This window comes from Vigna umbellata, chromosome 5 (genome assembly GCF_029865625.1).
Source record: "Vigna umbellata cultivar VRB3 chromosome 5, Vumbellata_1.0, whole genome shotgun sequence".
Taxonomy (NCBI): Eukaryota; Viridiplantae; Streptophyta; class Magnoliopsida; order Fabales; family Fabaceae; genus Vigna; species Vigna umbellata.
The window spans coordinates 70182135-70200226 of NC_142169.1; the positions used below are offsets into that span (position 1 = coordinate 70182135).

General features: G+C 29.8%; 1 protein-coding gene, 1 long non-coding RNA gene and 1 pseudogene across 3 annotated transcripts; 1 reads left to right on the top strand and 2 right to left on the bottom strand.

Annotated features, from left to right (window-relative positions):
- Window positions 1-2025: 2025 nt before the first annotated feature.
- On the bottom strand, window positions 2026-4447 carry LOC124846946 (soyasaponin III rhamnosyltransferase pseudogene; annotated as a pseudogene). The gene is made up of 2 exons (XR_015786604.1): window positions 4151-4447; window positions 2026-3990 (listed from the first exon to the last, which is right to left on the bottom strand). The product of XR_015786604.1 is annotated as a soyasaponin III rhamnosyltransferase pseudogene (transcript).
- A 3073-nt stretch (window positions 4448-7520) lies between these two features.
- Window positions 7521-11047, bottom strand: LOC148198859 (uncharacterized). Its single transcript, XR_015786636.1, has 3 exons — window positions 10821-11047; window positions 10588-10685; window positions 7521-7932 (listed from the first exon to the last, which is right to left on the bottom strand). It is a non-coding gene; the product is annotated as an uncharacterized LOC148198859 (long non-coding RNA).
- LOC124846879 (NAC domain-containing protein 104-like) lies at window positions 8020-10392 on the top strand. Its single transcript, XM_047324254.2, has 3 exons — window positions 8020-9219; window positions 9511-9782; window positions 9996-10392. Exons 1-3 carry the CDS (start codon window positions 9057-9059, stop codon window positions 10128-10130), a joined length of 570 nt encoding a protein of 189 aa, XP_047180210.1. The 5' UTR covers window positions 8020-9056; the 3' UTR covers window positions 10131-10392.
- Window positions 11048-18092: the final 7045 nt, after the last annotated feature.

Here is an 18092-nt window from a genome sequence, read left to right on the forward strand (position 1 = left end):
TTCCCTTTCTCGAGACTATATGAAGGCCAATCGATGCAAATTTGGTAGCCAAAATTCAAGCAAAAAGCTAATTCACAAATGGTTTCTTCATATTAAAGAGAAGAGAGAAAAATGAAAAGAGTGAAAAAAATAAAGTTCAGAAATAATGATTGATTTGACTGATTTGTAAATAAAATAAAAATTTTAATTTATGTTAAAAAAATAATTTTTAAGAATAGTTTGATGTAAAACAATTTTTTAAAATATAAATTAAAGTTAAAAATTAATTAAATCAATTAAAAGAAAAATTATTATCAAATCTTAATAAAAAAATAAGTAATGTTTCAAAATAATATATGAAAATTAATATCTATTTTTAAATTATTTTATTTTATTTATTATGTTAGTATTTTATTTAGTTATATATTTTTATATTAAAAGAGGGTTAATGCTTCTACATTTAATATATAATATTATAGTATATGAATAAAATATTAATCATATAATTATTATAAAATATAAAATTAATAAAATCATTTTAAAGATAATCCATCGTATCTTAAATATTTTATATATATATATATATATATAATCGATTTTTATTTGAAAAACTCATAATAATAAATATGGTGCGTGAAAAACTTAGATGTAGATTGGTGTACTTGATTAAACTTGCAGCCATACAGGTCTGTGTAAGGAAAAATCCTTTGACACTACTGTTAAATTTATACATCCATATAAAAATTGTGAATGATAATATTATATTATATTAAGTTATTTAGCTTAAATATAAATTAAATTATTGAATAGAAAAATAATAAAATGAATAGTAGGATAAGGGTATTAAACAATGTCAACTGATTAGGTTCATAGTGAAATTAATTTATCGTTTTAACTGACCTTCCTTCATTCTTAATTGATGCATTCACGCAACATAACTCAGATATTACATAGGATGGACCCGAAACCCACAAATTATTCTTAATTAAAATCCAATAAGCAATCGAATCTAGTGTGGATCTAAGTAATAATATGTTACATATTAAATTACTCACTGTAACATGAAATGTACACAAAAATAATACAAGAAAATATATATTTTTCCATTAACCTTGTATCACTGCAGCATTTTGAACTATTTTTTAAGCTTGGAAGATTTCTTTGCTTGTTTATTTTAGGCTGAGTACCCTATTTTGTCCCCAATTTCGCTCGAAAATGTCAAATTACTCCATCCTTTAAAAAATGCGTCAATTACGTCCTCACTTAATAAAATTTGCATCAATGAAATTCCTTTCGTTAAATCCGTACAAACGGCGTTAATTATTTTTCTCTCTTATTAAGTAACGCCGTTTGTACGGATTTAACGAAAGGGATTTCATTGATGCAAATTTTATTAAGTGAGGACGTAATTGACGCATTTTTTAAAGGATTGACTAATTTGACATTTTCGAACGAAACTGGGGATAAAATAGGATATTAAGCCTTTATTTTACTTTAAATAGAACACTTTTGGTATCTTCCATCTCGAATCTAACTGATCTTAGAATAAGGACGGTTCGCTAATAAAAATATTCGTGTCCTGGGAAAGTGGGGGAATATAAATCAATTATTTAAAGAAAGTTAGATAAAAAAAGGTATATAAGGGAAAAGGATATATAAAGTCACATGGAGTGAGGTGCTGATTCAGTACATTCCATTTTCCATAGTTAATGCCCTTTCAGTGCATACAGCCATTTCAGACAGGCTTCGCAAAAGGTTTGCAAGGCTCAAAAATTCAAAATCCCATTTATATGTTTTGTTTTATATATACACTTAAAAAGTGAATATTTATATATTTTTATTTTATTTTTAGTTTAAGTAAAAAATTTAACGAAATTTTTGTAGATATATTGTTCTGCTCACTGTTAAATCATTATCAGATAATTTATTAATGTCTAATTTTATATATGTGATATATATACTTCGTGAGAAAATGATAGAAATTTTATATCTACTAAAAATAAAATTAATTTGTAATATATAACTAATTTTAATAACATGCATAAGTCGTAAAATACAATCCTGTCATTTCTCTTTCTTCTCATCTCACTCAAGTGAATAAAGTGGGAAAAAAACGCAGATAATTGAAATACTGCATGTGAAAAGTTAAAGCTTTTGCAGAAGTAAAAGAGAAACGCAGAGAATTGAAATAGTACTGCATGAGAAAAGTTAAAGCATTGCAGAAGTAAAAGAGAAAAGCAGAGTAGAGATGATTAAGTGTTGGAAGGAGCTTTGTAGTTCTGAAGAGCAAGAATGCAATCGTCGATGTACTGATTGTGAATGTATGTGGAACTGAAAAGCTTTCCCATCTGTTTGGCGTTATTTCTGTAACTGCTTCCTTCTTCATCCACCATTGCAAACCTCAATGTCTTAGCCACAGACTCCCTCGTAAAGGACCCATCTTCCTTGCTCCTTGCTACCTCAATTCCCACCTTCTTTTCTTCCACCACCCTGGAAAACAGCGCTTGGTCTAGCAAATACGGAATAGTCACAAGAACATGCCCAAAATTAAGCATTTCAACCAGAGAGTTGGTGCCGCAGTGAGTAATGCATCCCCCAATAGCTGCATGGCCTAAGATCTTAGTCTGGGGTGCCCAATTCTTCCAAACAAACCCACGATCCTTTGTTCTCTCCTCAAACCCCTCTGGCAATTCAGCTGAATCCCCTTTCACCTTCTTCAAAGCCCAAAAGAAAGGCAACTTTGAAAACTCAATGCCATGAGCCAACTCAGTAAGGTCTTCCTGACTCAGCTCCAACTCGCTCCCGAAAGCTATATACACCACGGATGAGGACTCTCTCGAGTCCAACCACTCCTTGATTTTGACCCAGTCGCGGTTTCTGTCTTCCTCTCCAACATCCTTTATCTGTATGGATGGTGGAACCAAACCCACCGGAATCACGGGCATGTTGTACCTGCGAGCGAGATAATCCAACCATTCTCCTTCCAGTTCTCTGCATGTCCTCAGAAGAAACACGTCACAGCTGGAATACACCTTTCCGAGATCGAAAGAAGCAGTACGACCTGTGTCAACGTCTTTGCCAGAGTTCATTGCTCTTATTATTTCGTAAGGCCTGAGATGAAGGGTTGTTTGGAAAGGAAGCCAGGTAGGGTTACACATGTCGAGAATAGAGAAATTTTTTTTGTTGAGTACTTCCTTGGGTGGATCGTAGAACACTTTGTTCCATGCTGCGGTTAAGTTGTAATGTGCACAGGGAATGCCGAGACTCTTGGCTATTGCGGGTAACCACTCGGTTGAAAAATCGTAGAAAACCCAATCAGGCCTTGAAGTTTTGAGCAACTCGAACACAGCATCTTGGAGACCATCATAAGCTAACTTGAGGTGACTGCTCTTTGATTTGGGAATGTCCATGCTACTCTCTGCGCCTTCTGGGAGATGCTCTGTGTGTGGTAAGGGTAACCTCACCAATTTAATGAATGGTTGTAAGGGTTGAGGGATTTTGGGCATGCGATCGATGTTTTTGGGAGTGCTTATGAAGGTGACAGAGTGACCCTTTTGAGCAAAAATCTTTGCGAGCTCCGAATAAGGATTTACGTGACCTGCTGCCAGCCATGGGAGCATTGCAATGTGCAGAGGCTTCTGCACTTTATCATTGCCGAGAGGGAGAGAATCCATGAGTGTTTGTGTTTTGTGGTTGTTTTGGCTTGGCTTGGAGTTTTGGTGGATGTTAACAGTGTATAAATACCAGTAAAAAAATGGGCTTTTAACGCGCTATACACGTCTATAAAAGCGCGGTGGCATAATTGTAAATTTGGGGAAGAAGATATGCCTCGCAAGAGATCCTATACCTCGGCTGAGTCAGAAACCAAAGCCTAAAGCACTGCCACGTTGCATCTGCTCTAATGCAAATCGGCGGACAGCTTTTTTGAAATCATTTACTGCCTCGGTCACAGTGAACCGAAGCGTAAACTTTGCCACGTAACCTACTTTTCTGCAATTCCTCTACACATCTCTGCAGAGCAGTTAACAGCAATACTGCTTCAGTTATCAGCAGAACCGAGGCAGAAAGCGTAAGCTATGGCATTATAGTCATTATATTTTTTATTTTTTTGTTATTTTCTGCTAGTATAGACACCCCGATTAGTATTAAAAAAGCAGTATACTTTTATTACCTCGTGTAGGTTTCTAAAGCCTCAGCCCACCGCGACTGTTCCATTCTTCTCGCTCAAACTCTCGCCTGTCGCTCTCAGTCACCGTCGCCACCACTTTATAAGCCTACTTTTCTCTTGCTTCTATCTTCTTCACTCTCCTTTGTCAGCTTTCTTTTCCGATGTTGCATAGTAAATCTATGAATTTCTAATAGTTTATTTAATTTCTAAAAACTAATTTACTGAAAAATAGTTTTTTTTAGGAAGTGAAGTGTTATGCTATGATTATGGTCACATCTCCTAAGATATAACCCTCCACGAGCACCTCGCCTTGCAACTACTAAATTATTTTATTTCCTTCACTAATATTTTATTAATTATTTTATTTCCTTCACTAATATTTTATTAACGTGTTTCTGAAAAAAAAGTTATTGTGCACTGACACATGATTAAATTGATCTGCTAGACAGATTGTTGCTCTGTTCAAGTAATATTTAAATATAAACTCATTCCAATCCTTCACGGCTATGGCAGTGTTTTAAAAATAGAAAAAGTTTATTTTAAGACATTTCTACGTTCATTTCATTTCTTTTCATTATATTTTATTTTTCCATAATAAAAGATATGTCAAATGTCTATTATTCTTAACAATATTATCAATTAAAAGTGATTTTTTAAGTAATTTTTATACTCAAAAAATTGTGTTAGGTTGTATTGAAGAAACATTGCATCATTATTTGTTGCCTATGAGAAAATAGAAAAAAAAGTTATATTTTATTTTTTAAAATTAAGTTTACTCAAATGTTAAAATTTACAATAATTGATATGTTTTAAAAATTTAATAAAATAAAATGATTGTTTTTATCAAAATTTGTGATTGTAAAAAAAATTGAATTAATTAGTTTTAATCAATAATCTCTTTTAATATAAAAATGATCGTTTAAAGAAAATATATTTCCTTTGTTTGCTTTTGTCTTTTTTGTTAGGCTTTTGCTTCAAATAATAAATTTGAGAGAAAAAACGAATGTATGAATTTAAAGAAATAAAAAGAGGAAATTAATATATTTTTTAAGGGATTTAAAATAAAATTAAAGGTGGGTGATTACAGCAACAACTGGAAGGTTTCACCATGAGTGGGAAGAATGAAGATGTAGAGGTTTCTTTCACCATGAGTGGGATTCAAGCCATTCAACCTAAACTCTTCTAAAATAATCAACCTTCCAATAATTCAATACTTTATTAATTCAACAATAACTACTGCTAATTAAACTTGCTTTTCCAAACCCCAGAAAAGCACATGATTATTATGTAATTGTAAACACAATGTAAAAATAATCATTATTTTATCGATTTAGTAATTTTTAATCATGTAATTCACCTAAAATGTAATATTGTTTTGATGGTTTTTGTCATAATCTTTTTTTTATTGGACTTTGTCTTTTTATTTTAAAATGCTTAATGTTTTTGACAATTAAGTCTCACTTTGACTATACTAAAGCATATTAATTATGCGTATAATACTAAGGTTATATTGTTTTGTTATATAATTCAAAAAAACTATATTGTATATATAATTTGGAAATTAATGGAAGAGATAAAATATTTTAGCTATCACTTGAAATGATAAATTTTTTTTGTTAGGATTATGAGGTGAATATATATATTTTATTCAGAATTTTTTAATTCTTGTGGTGATTTTTAAGACTTATTAAATTTGTGACACATGATTTTATATCCCTTTTTCGTCTAGTTCCACACGTTAACTTTTATTTTTCAATTTTACAAAAGTTACATATTTTAAAATTTATCAATTATACTATTATTTTCTAAATTTTATACTTGTTCATCTAATGTTGTTTCGGTAACATGAGTTACGTCTCACACCTTAATTAGATCCAAAAATATTTAGGAATTTAATTTCATAATTTATTGAAAAACACATAGAATCGAATTGAGCTACTCTAATATGAACAAAATCAAATCAAGTTATTAAAAATAAAAATAATTTATTTAATTTTAGGTATTTTTTAAAACAAATAATTTTAATTTGTTTTTAATTATCAATACTTTCGTATAAACATATATAGCTCAACTCAAGCTGTCATTTGTACAGTATTACTTGGCTTTTGCCCTTGCAATCTTTAGACAAAACTATTTTAAATCATTAACTCACTAGTCAAATATTCTCTCAATAATCACTTTGATTTCTAGAGAATTGATTACCTACCCTGTCAATCAAATCAATCTCTTGACTTTATTTTCTAAACTCAATCATGTACTTTTCTAATGTTTTCATGAAATTTTTTGTTGATCACACTAGCTAATGTCATTGAGATTCTGCAAATTGTCCGTTACGTCTAGATAAATCACTCTCAAAATATTATCACTTCATCTTATTCCGATACTTTCAAATGCATTCTTTAAATCTTCCAATTGCCTTTTTATCATCTCTGTGATAACTCATAGTTCTTGATAATTCTTACGATTAATTGCTTATTTTCTTTAGATTCTATTGGTCTACCAAGGCCAAGAAAAAGAAATGGATAAAGAGATAAAATCGTCAGAAAGCAAAACTTGCCAAACTTAGACCCACCACCACTGAGTTATGATAGTATCATTTTCTTACAAGATAAAAGGAGACAACAGATTAATATATATTGGGATTATTTAGATGCTTACTTCAGCATATGGTAGGTATGTGGAAACGTACCAAAACTGTACAACAAGAGTCTGACTGAAACCTGTGAGTGCTCCAACAATGAGTGATTAAAAATAAGTCATCACTTGTTTTTACTTGATGCACTCTTGTGTGTGCGATATTGCTGGAGGAGCATCTTAGAATTTCTCAATGAATCTAACGAGTAGCAACTAATATGTAAGGGTGGGTGTGGGCAAAGTGGAACAAGCACTCACAATCAATAAGATGGCTATAGAGTGAATACCAAGGTTATGAGCATGAAAAAAAGAACTAGCTCATAGTTTTAGGAATGTTGCTCACTGGGCCTTATGTGGATGGAATTCACCTTTTCAGTGGAAAGATGTTCCTCAACTCTTGGTCCACAAAAGATGGAGTACGGTAGTGCTTCCACTTCCACACATGTGTGATATGTTATTATCCGTAGGGTTTATCTATTAGAAAGTGGGTTTAAGTCCAACTCAGTGATTCGAGAATGATCCGACAACGGATGAAACAAAATGTCCACATAGATCTATTTAGGATAGGCTTGTAAGGTGAGATTTGTACCTCACTTATATATTATAAAAATCGGCTTGTAAGGTGAGCACCCCACTTATATATTATAATTTGACCTTATCTCTAGTCGATGTGAAACTTTTAACATTATCAAGAATAAGGTTCACTGGAAAGATATAAATATATAAAGGATTGACATCATTCTCTAACTAAAACCTTAACAATAAGTTAACGGGTCTTTCATCTTTATACAGTGATCTATTTTCTTATTTTTATCCAACGTAGAACTTATACTCACACTTGTATTCTCATATCCTCAATATAATATAATTTTTTTTTGTTGACATAAACCTTATCCAAAATTGGTACAAGTATTATTAAGCTGATACCAAAACCTTCTGATTCAGATTAATGTTATCATGTTATGGTACGAGAATATGAAGCCATAAACGGTAAAGGAATTTGAATCCAGAACTAAACGTTTCGGTTGTTGATAACTAGTTTGGTTGAGTTCTGTTGGTACCAACCTCACATAGCCCATATGTCTACTTCATTGCCAGTCTCAACTGATGCCAGTGCAAGAAGAAATGTACTTAGGTACCCTTTCACGTTCCTATTTTATGAAGCACAATATAGCAGTTAACATATAAAACATATAACGACTTACAAGAAAGACACCGTCCAAAGTTGTACTGTAAATAGTAAATATCTCTAAGATTTAAGGTAATGATGTCTACTTCAAGTTAAATAAATATTACTGCCGAACTTCTAAATCAGAAAAGACATCAATCAACTGCAAAATTATAATTAATTAATGTTAGGATGAGTTATAAGCAAGGTGTAGTTCACGTACTTTATTTTTGTTTCCTTAATAATTGGTTAATCATATAAATAATGTTGTGTTGTAGTTTCCTTGGCTCCACCAAGTGAGGGGAGTAAAATAGTTATATATTGATACAATCTATTGTTGTAGAAATAGAATTTGTGAGTTAGTTAAAGTCCACCTTCCAAAGAAATAATTGATTGCTTTGCTTGATGTATGTGCAGTTCCCACTGTGCTACTCCTGCTTATTCATTCATTGCATAGCTAGGCAGAAGCATATGGGTTGAGAGTGAAACAAAAAGTCCCTCCCATATTTTATTCTCAAAACATACTATAATTGCTGATAATTATGAACCATATAAAGATACACTCCAAGAGGTGGGTCATCCCAGTTCAATTGGCCTAAAACCAAACCCATCTTAATGTCTGTGACACATACTACCGCAGGTGAATGATGTCAGCATGAAGTGTGATCATCATCGTATTATCGTTATCTTTAATCGACGTGAAACTTTCAACACATTTTTTAATCTCACAAAACTAAATTGTAAGATGAGATTTATACTCGTTTATACAGTATAAATTGATTTTATCTTTAGTCGAGGTAGAACTTCCACCAGATGCTGTAAATGTATACTGTAAATGTATATCATATATAATCTTGTGCCACGCAACGATCTGTCCCTACGTTTGTTAAGCAAATATATATCCATGAGGTTCCCTTATCTGGCGCATTGCTTGCTTGGACTTTGAGTGGTACCGTGCCAAAAAGAATTATCAATTATTTGATGAAATGTATCTGTTTTGTACGTGATAAACGCCATCTTCAATTTCACGTCAGGCCCTGCTATATATAGTCTATCCATTCGTTACTTCCTAGCTACCTTCATCTTCCCCTGCCTCTCCTTGCTTCAATGGCAGATACCAATGTCAACCTTCCACCAGGCTTTCGATTCTATCCCACAGATGAAGAGCTCATAGTCCATTTCCTTCACAGAAAAGCCTCACTTTTGCCTTGCCACCCGGATGTCATCCCTGATCTTGAGCTCTACCAATATGATCCATGGGAGCTTCATGGTACTGTTACTTCCTTTGCTTCCAAACTTTCAATACATGCCATATTTCACACAAAAATATTTTATATTCTGGAGTCGTGTTGCATGTAAGAGTTAATAGAATTTGGTTCTTTGCTATACAAAGATCAGGTTGGACTTGGATCATGTATCTTATATCATTCAATAATAATTTCCTGTATTCAAATAGATGCCAAACTATATATAGTTATATAGTTAGTTAGCTAGGATGTTGGACTTTGGTTAATTAGGTATAAATATATTGTAGTATGCATATAATTATGCAAGTGTTCAGGTAGAGCTTTGGCTGAGGGAAACCAATGGTACTACTACAGCAGAAGGACGCAGAATAGAGTCACTGGCAATGGGTATTGGAAACCAACGGGAATGGAAGAGCCAGTGGTTTCAAGCTCAAACAGCAAGAGAGTTGGTATGAAGAAATATTTTGTTTTTCATGTAGGAGAAGATGCTACTGCTATCAAAACCAATTGGATAATGCAAGAATATCGTCTATCAGATTCTGCTTCCTCTACCAGATCATCCAAAAGAAAACCTCAACCAAAATCAGTCAGTACACATTCATATACACTCATCACATGAATATACGTATGCATAAATATACATCATGTATATTTAACTAGTTAAATTTTTTTTCAAAAGTGTTACTTCTCTAAGTAATCATGATTAATTTTCACTTGTGACAGTCTTGCATGGAAAACTGTTGTGCAACACTTTGATTTGATTGGTGATTTTGTTTTTCCTTGTGTTTGATTAATTCAGGATTACAATAAATGGGTGATATGTCGTGTTTATGAGCGTAACGGAGAGGAGGACAATGGAACAGAGCTCTCATGTTTGGATGAAGTATTCTTGTCATTGGATGATGATCTTGATGAAATAAGCTTACCAAATTAGCTGACAATGCAAGTGATCTATAGCAAGCTAGCTAGCTAGCTAGCCGCAGTATCCAACTGGTTAATTAATTAAAATAATGGTTGCTTGTAATTGTAATGGTTGATGTTATTTGTCAGGTCTAGTGTAGGTGGCACTGTAATCACTGAAGTGGCTCTGGCCAGATTTTCATAGCAGCTCTTCAAGTGGGGCACTATGTAAAATATTCATCTCATGCCAAAAACAATATTACTATTACTATGACGTTATGCTTTTAAAGATCCCACTCACTCACCGAGCTACCTATAGCCCCTTTCACTTTTTTTTACCCTTTGTTCTGCATAAGGATACTACAATTCTTCTTACAGTAAATTTTACGTCGAGGAGAGATAAAGTCAATTTATAATATATAAATGACAGTAAATTTTACTTCGACCAGAGATAAGGTCAATTTAGAGTATACAAGTGAGTACAAACCTACCTTACAGGCTGGTTTTGTAAGATTGAATTAGACTTTAAAGTCTACTTCTTAACGAGCACACGGTATCCACTCTCGGCCATTAAAATGCTTCACTAACCCTGCAATTTTGGAACGATGATAAGAATCAAAAGCAAAAGATGATAATGAACTATAGAAAAGAATAATATATATGAAATGGGAATTAATTTGTGTGAGTGAGATGGAAGGATGGTTGAGAGAAGAAGAATAAAAACATTGATGAAACGTGAGAAGAGGAAGAGAAACGTGGAGCCCAAAGAGCACTGTAAGGGAAGTTTGGAACTGAGCATTGAGCAATAAACTACGAAGTTGTGTTGCTTTTAGGAAGGGTTTCCCTTTTGTGTTGTCGTTGTTGTTTTACTTTTCTTGCATTATATGGGTGCCTGCTTAGGGAAGCATCAAGTCATTTCTGATGCAAGCACTACCACTACCACTCTTTCATGCCCCCACCTCCACCACTATTCTATTACATCCCACATATAAATATATTAACTTCGCCATTATCTTCCTCAAAATATCAACATAAACTTTTCATTCAAACTTTATCAAAATACAACATTATTCTTTTCTTATGAGGTTCTTTATCTCCACTACAAGAGATGAGATAATTATGATGGTGAGCACTGTAATTTAATGGCAAAGCTGAGAGTGTAGATTAGGTGAAGAATGGATAAAAAAACGAATGAGTCCAAAGAAATGGGGGTGCGTATCTTTATCATCAGCATCCATTCTATTAATTATCAAATACAAATGCATTGATTCCAATATTACCATTCACATGATATGACACCATTAGTGAAACTAGTGAAATTTTTTGGGCCACAGAATTGAACCAAATCCTATATACTGTTTTATAAAATTTGTACTTCCATGTCTTTATACTATTTCAGATTATTCACCGATGTTCAATCGGATGTAATGATATATTTTTGAAGATCTACACCAACCAGTATCAGTAGAAAGAAATCTTTAACTTAGAGATAGTTTTGTATATTGGGTTTATCGATGAGAGAAAGTTTCCTGGAGAAATACAACCACTAATAAAATATTAACTCAATCATATTAAGGATTTACATCACTCTCTATTCAAAACTTAAAAAAAATAGATTAATGAATCTTTCATTTTTATACAAACTGCTTTCTTATTTTTATTCAGAATAGGACTTCGACTCGTACTTAAATTTTTAACATTATATTCTAAGATTTAATTGGTCTAAAATCAAGTATTGGACAAACATAATACACAAATAATGAAAGATTGAGAAGTAATCGAACCTGCTTCTAAATTGAAATTAAAAGAAAAATTTGATTTAATCAGATTCTTTCAACAAAATTTTTTGTAATTAGAAAAAGAAAAACATGAGCATGCTGCGGTTTGACCTTTGTGTGGTTTCCACGAGTACTTGTCTATCACATAAATCACTAAACAAGTCTCTGCGAGCCTTCTGTCTTTGAAGTTACACCAATAACAAATACTACAAAACTATTTGATTGCTTAATCAGATTTGCAATTATCTCACCCGTGCTTGGGACTTTAGGAGAGAGAAACACAAGTGTATGTGTGGTTTTGGGTAGTTGAAATTGAAAGACCCAAAAACCATTACTGAAAACATAATTAGAAGCAGTACAGAACTAGACGTGGAAAGTTGAAAATGCCAAATCAAAATTGGACGTTATAATGATTGCTAAAGTCATGAAACCTTCCCAATGGGCCTGAGATTTCAACTTGTGATTAAAGCTTTGGTTGATTGCAACAAAACTTGTGTATATATAAAGACACAAAGGCAAAGGCAGGTGTTTGACATGTACCTGAATATCACAATCTTGACATTTTTTAGCTTGCTTGTTTTCTTGGTATGATAATGATGATGATTTCGTTTAAAACATTGCCTTGAGAGACCAACTGCTGAGAATGATTGTAAGGCCAACACCTATAATCACACCACTGGATCCATGCAACCACCAAAAGTCAACAAATAAAGCTTCAAAATAAGTCAACCCCTCACAAAATGAAACAATAAAAATTGAAGTTCAAGCAAAATTAATGTAATGATTTGAGTAACACAACACACATCACATAAAATGTTCTTTTGAATTTAAGAGATGAAAAAAAACTCATGAATGAGTATTAAAGTAAATAATTTATATTAATTACATTAGAGATTCATTAGTTCATCTTAGTTATACTCGAACTCGAAATCATAGGAATTGATTTTCAAACAATTTTTTTTATTGAAATATACTAACATAATAAATTTAAGATCTGGACTTTAAATAAGACATTAGGTTATAAATAAATATATATGTGTGTGTGATTTTAAAAATATATGACATAGAAGACTTAAAAATGTAAAACGTATGTTATATATTATGATTTTTAAAAAATATTATAAGACTTGTGTTAATTTTTTTTATCTTTTTTTATATTGTTTAGTTAAAAAATATTAAATTTCCAGTACACGTAGTTAAATTGTATGAAATTCTTAAATTGATTCACATCCTATATTCTCTCTTTTCTCCTCTTTAATAATATTATCTCCTCCAATAATTTTTTACCTTCTCGTCAAAACAACTTATAAAACCGTATGGCTTCAAAGTAATCATTTTTCCTTGTAATTTTTACAATATTTTTCATCATTTTAATTATTTATGAAATTTTAAAATTCAAACTCTTTCTTCATTCGCACTAATTCATTATACAAAATTTATTCTCTTATATAAAACCAAAATGAAAAAAAAATAAGAACCAGTGTTATTAAATTCTACATCAACCTTCTTAGTTTTTCATTGTGAAAATATGACAAAAACGAGATCTATGTCTTATGTATACAATAGAAGTCTTTAAGTGATTTCACATTTTGAAAAATTATAAAAACAAAAACAAAAAATAAGACTACAATGATCTTATTAAAGAAGAATTGGCATCTTCTTACGACAAAGTGGACATGAAATGTTTCCACTCTGCAGCCAATAGTTAATGCATAAGGAATGAAATTCATGAACGCACACTCCAAATGGTTGAATGAAGTCTCTATTCTTAAATTCTTCCAAGCAAATACAACAATCAGACTGAGATTCTTTCATTTGGTCCTCACGAAAGCATTTAACAGGAGGCAAGGTTGTCATAGCTTTGTCGATAACACAGACTTTGATTTCTGAAAGCTCCCTTCTTATTTCATGAGTTTCAGTATCTCCAACTTCATCATCATCGTCAAATATAAATATTTCTCTGTGACCACGAAAGAATGATAATAATATATAACACCAAATGAGGAATCCTCCTATGCAACTCAACACCACATGTGTTCGAGATGTAGTTGCATCACACAACATAGAGACTAAAACATAGTATGTTACAAAAAATGCCAACAAAATAGGCACCACCAACCCCAAAACAAGAATCATGATATAAGAATACGAATGTTGTGAATACACAGAGAAATAATTGAAGATACTAATTAAGAAATTCATCACTTTTGGTTCATTTATATAATTTTAATTAAGTTCTTAATCTTTTTATACATGTACTTATCTTTATCAATTGTGATTTCCTTATCTATTTATTAATTTCTTTATATTTTATGATTATATTATCTAATGTAAATATATCTCTTTCAAATATATAATATCATAAGGGAAATATTCTTTCTTATCTTTCAATATTTTTTTTATATAAATAAAATAAACCAAAACATAATTATCTATTTTTTAATGGTTTACCTTAGATACAAATTTTTATTATCTATTTTTTTTACCTCTCCAAAATTTTTTATGATTGTTTATCTATTTATCAAAATATCTATAAAAAATCTACAAATATATAAAATAGAATATATTTATTAAACTGGATGGCTAGGAAAAACTTTTAGAATTGTTTGATAGAGATATTGTTATCACTTTCCTATATTTAATTATCCTAGCAAAATATCTCTTTCAATTTATCATCTTTTTATACTTTAGAATTTAATTTAATTTTAAAAAAATGATGAGAAAGTTAAATATAATTTTTATCAATTTAAGGGAAATGTTTATTTTAAGAGCTAAAATAAATCTAAAATAAAATTTATGAAATGATTATTAGTAATTTAGTTCAATGCCAATAAAAGTTTAAAAAAATCATTATAAATTAAATAATATTTTTTCTCTTATCTATTTGATACAAATTATAATTTAAACTTTAATTTATATATTGTAAGCAATAGTTCATATCTTTATAACTAACAAGTATAGGATTTTAAAATAAAAATAAAAGAAATAGTTCTTCTCAAATCCAAATTATATTTTACATCTTCGCTGGAAGTCTTTTAAGATATATCTTTAAAGTATTCATACTATATTAATTTATATAAATGATTTGTGATAAATGATTTATATTTCAGTGCTAGAATAATTTTAACGATTCATATTTTTTTCAAAAAATTGAAATTAAATATAAAAATAAAGATAAACATAATAGATTAAAAAAGATAAGTCATTACGAAAATTATATATATATATATATATATATATATATATATATATATATATATATATATATATAGTAAAATAAATAATAAAAGTAAAGAAAGCATGACTTAAATTAAGTGATATTATTTTAGTTTTAAAGTAAAATATATCACATTAAAGAAAAACAACTGTCTTCCAATATATTATATTGTAATATATAATGATATATTTATAGTCTGATGCATTATCTAATGCATTATCTATTATCTATTACTTCTTAATTATAATGATATTGATTATCTTAGCATATTACGATAAAATTATAGAACGGTGCATTATTTATTATCTATTACTTCTTAATTTATTATATTTTTTTCATGCCATAAATGAAGTATGAATCTCAGTAAAAATAAAAAGAATAAAAGTAACGTTGTGAGAATAAAGTGGCATTTTCATTAACAATTTATTTACTTTTTAAATAAAATATATTATGATTTTAATCGATCAATATTTTTATTAAAGTTTTCACTTATTCCTTTTATTTTCTCAGTTAAAGTCCAAGATTAAAGAGGACGGGAAAGAATTTATAAAATCATCCTTGAATGAACAAAGGCTCAGATTCTCAAGAAGATGTCCTATTTTTTATTGGTTGAAAAATCAAGAAATCAAGTTTTCTTAAGAGGAAGAAGCTCGAGAATGAGCTTTATATTTCTTTAATTAATGTAAATATTTTATTAATCTTTTTCAATACATATTTTTTTTTTAATTTTCATTCTTAATTTTATTTTATTGTTTCAGTTAACTTAATATAAATTTAAAACGTATCATTTGTTTATTTTTTTAAATATTTTTATTCCAAGATGTAATATTTTAAAATAAAAGTATTAATTTATAATAAGATTTTTATATTATATATGTAAGTAATCCTTAATGACATTTATTTTATTATTTAATATAATATTTTACTGATTTAGTTTTTATGTTACACTCTCTGGTTTAAGTGACTAAAGTCACATAACTGTCTTAAATAATACTATGACATGTTTTAGTTAATACAATGTTTTGTCTCACATCTCATTCTTGCCAATAAAATCACTATCACAAGAAATAAAATATAAAATTTAGGTTTAATAACCAATTTAGTCCCCACTTTGGTTGAAAAATCTCAATTTAGTCCCTCGTTATAAAAGTGTTTTACATTAGTCCTAACTTTTAAAATAGTGGGTCAGATTGGTCACTTTCGTTAAATATAAGTTAACGAAATTAATGGATGATGATGTGACACAGCTTAAAGCTGATGTGTTAGATTGGTCCCTCGTTAGCTTTAAGTTGTGTCACATCATCATCCATTAATTTTGTTAACTTATATTTAACAGAAAGGACTATTTTAAAAGTTAGGACTAATTCAAAACACTTTTATAACGAGGGACTAAATTGAGATTTTTCAACCAAAGTGAGGACTAAATTGGCTATTAAACCTAAAATTTATATTGTAAAATTAAAAACAATAAAAATTAAAAAATAAATTCGATAAATATAACAGAGAAATTGGTAACATAATTATATAAATGTCAATATAAAATGGTAATTAAGACATAAAAAATTTAACAATATTAAATTAAAAATATTATATTCATTCAATTTTTAAATTTAAAAATAAATAAATATTAAAATTTAAGATATAATAATTCCAATTTTACATTAAATTATAAACATATTTAATTTTTTTTAGTATGTATACACGACAATAGCTAAAAGTTACACATTTATTTAATTATTTTAAGCATTTGTGAAATTGAAATAAAATTAACAGTTATTAGTTTATCACGACAATTTATAATTATGATTTATAATTTAAAAGTATTATTTTATCATACATTTTAAATATAATATAATATGATTTATATATTAATAGTTATTTATTATTAATTTTAGTTATGAAAAAAAAATTATTCCAGATTTTAGTTCAACAAAATAAACATTCATCATATGAATTATACATTATAAATTATAGTTATTAATGATAATACAAATAAGGGTTAAATATGTTTTTAGTCCCTTAACTATCACGTGATTTTATTTTATAATAAGGAAACTAAAATTTTTCGTCCTCCAAAACCAACAGCTTTAAAAATAAACTGAAGTGACGACAGTGTGACATGTCATTTTTTGTCTGACACCATCAATCTCTCCCAGCTTTTCTTCCTCCGTCTCCTTCCTTGCATCTTTTACTCCCTCCATCATCTTCACCAAATCCTTCAAATAAAGAAATCCATCAACCTCATAATCCATGGCCGCAATCACCATCTCATCCTTTCTCAACCATAAATATAACGTTAACTTGTTTCATCATCGTTGGAGTAATGTGGTTGATTATCTATGAATCAGTTCCTTTCCATCTTTATACAAAAATGTTGATATATGCTATGAATATTTTCTTTGGATTAATGTGGCTTCATTGTACTAGAATCTTTCATTTAGTTACTTATTCATTTTTCCTTATCAGCACTTCTACAGTTTGCATAAAAAAAAAAACTGGTTCCCTTTTTCGCAACAATCAAGTCCAAACGTTTCTAGGTGCTCTTTTGTGGTCTTTTTTCAATAAATTTATGCAATTGTTGTTGTTTATAAGTTACCAATTCCAGTATGATTCCTTTTCATGAATATGACAGTTTGATGGGAGAGATAAACTGGAAGTTGAGACAGATTAGAAACAGGAGATGAATATGATTTCATGTATGAACTAATATGTTATTCCTTGAGAAACTGTTATTTGCTATTACTAAGAAATTGCTGAGTTCCAATTGTTCCTCTTGTGTGGTATTTTATATTTTTCATAGGAAATAAATATTGATTTTGCTTCTCGTCTATTCTTAATTTTCCAACAACATTGTTCTACTTAACTTGTCATTGATTAAAGCTTAAATTTCAGAATGCTTACAATGAATTAAAGAAAAAAGAAGTTGAAATGCTCTGTACTGAAAACTTTGAGCAACCAGAGAATTATTCTGATTCAACGGATAGCATACAAGAGACCCTAC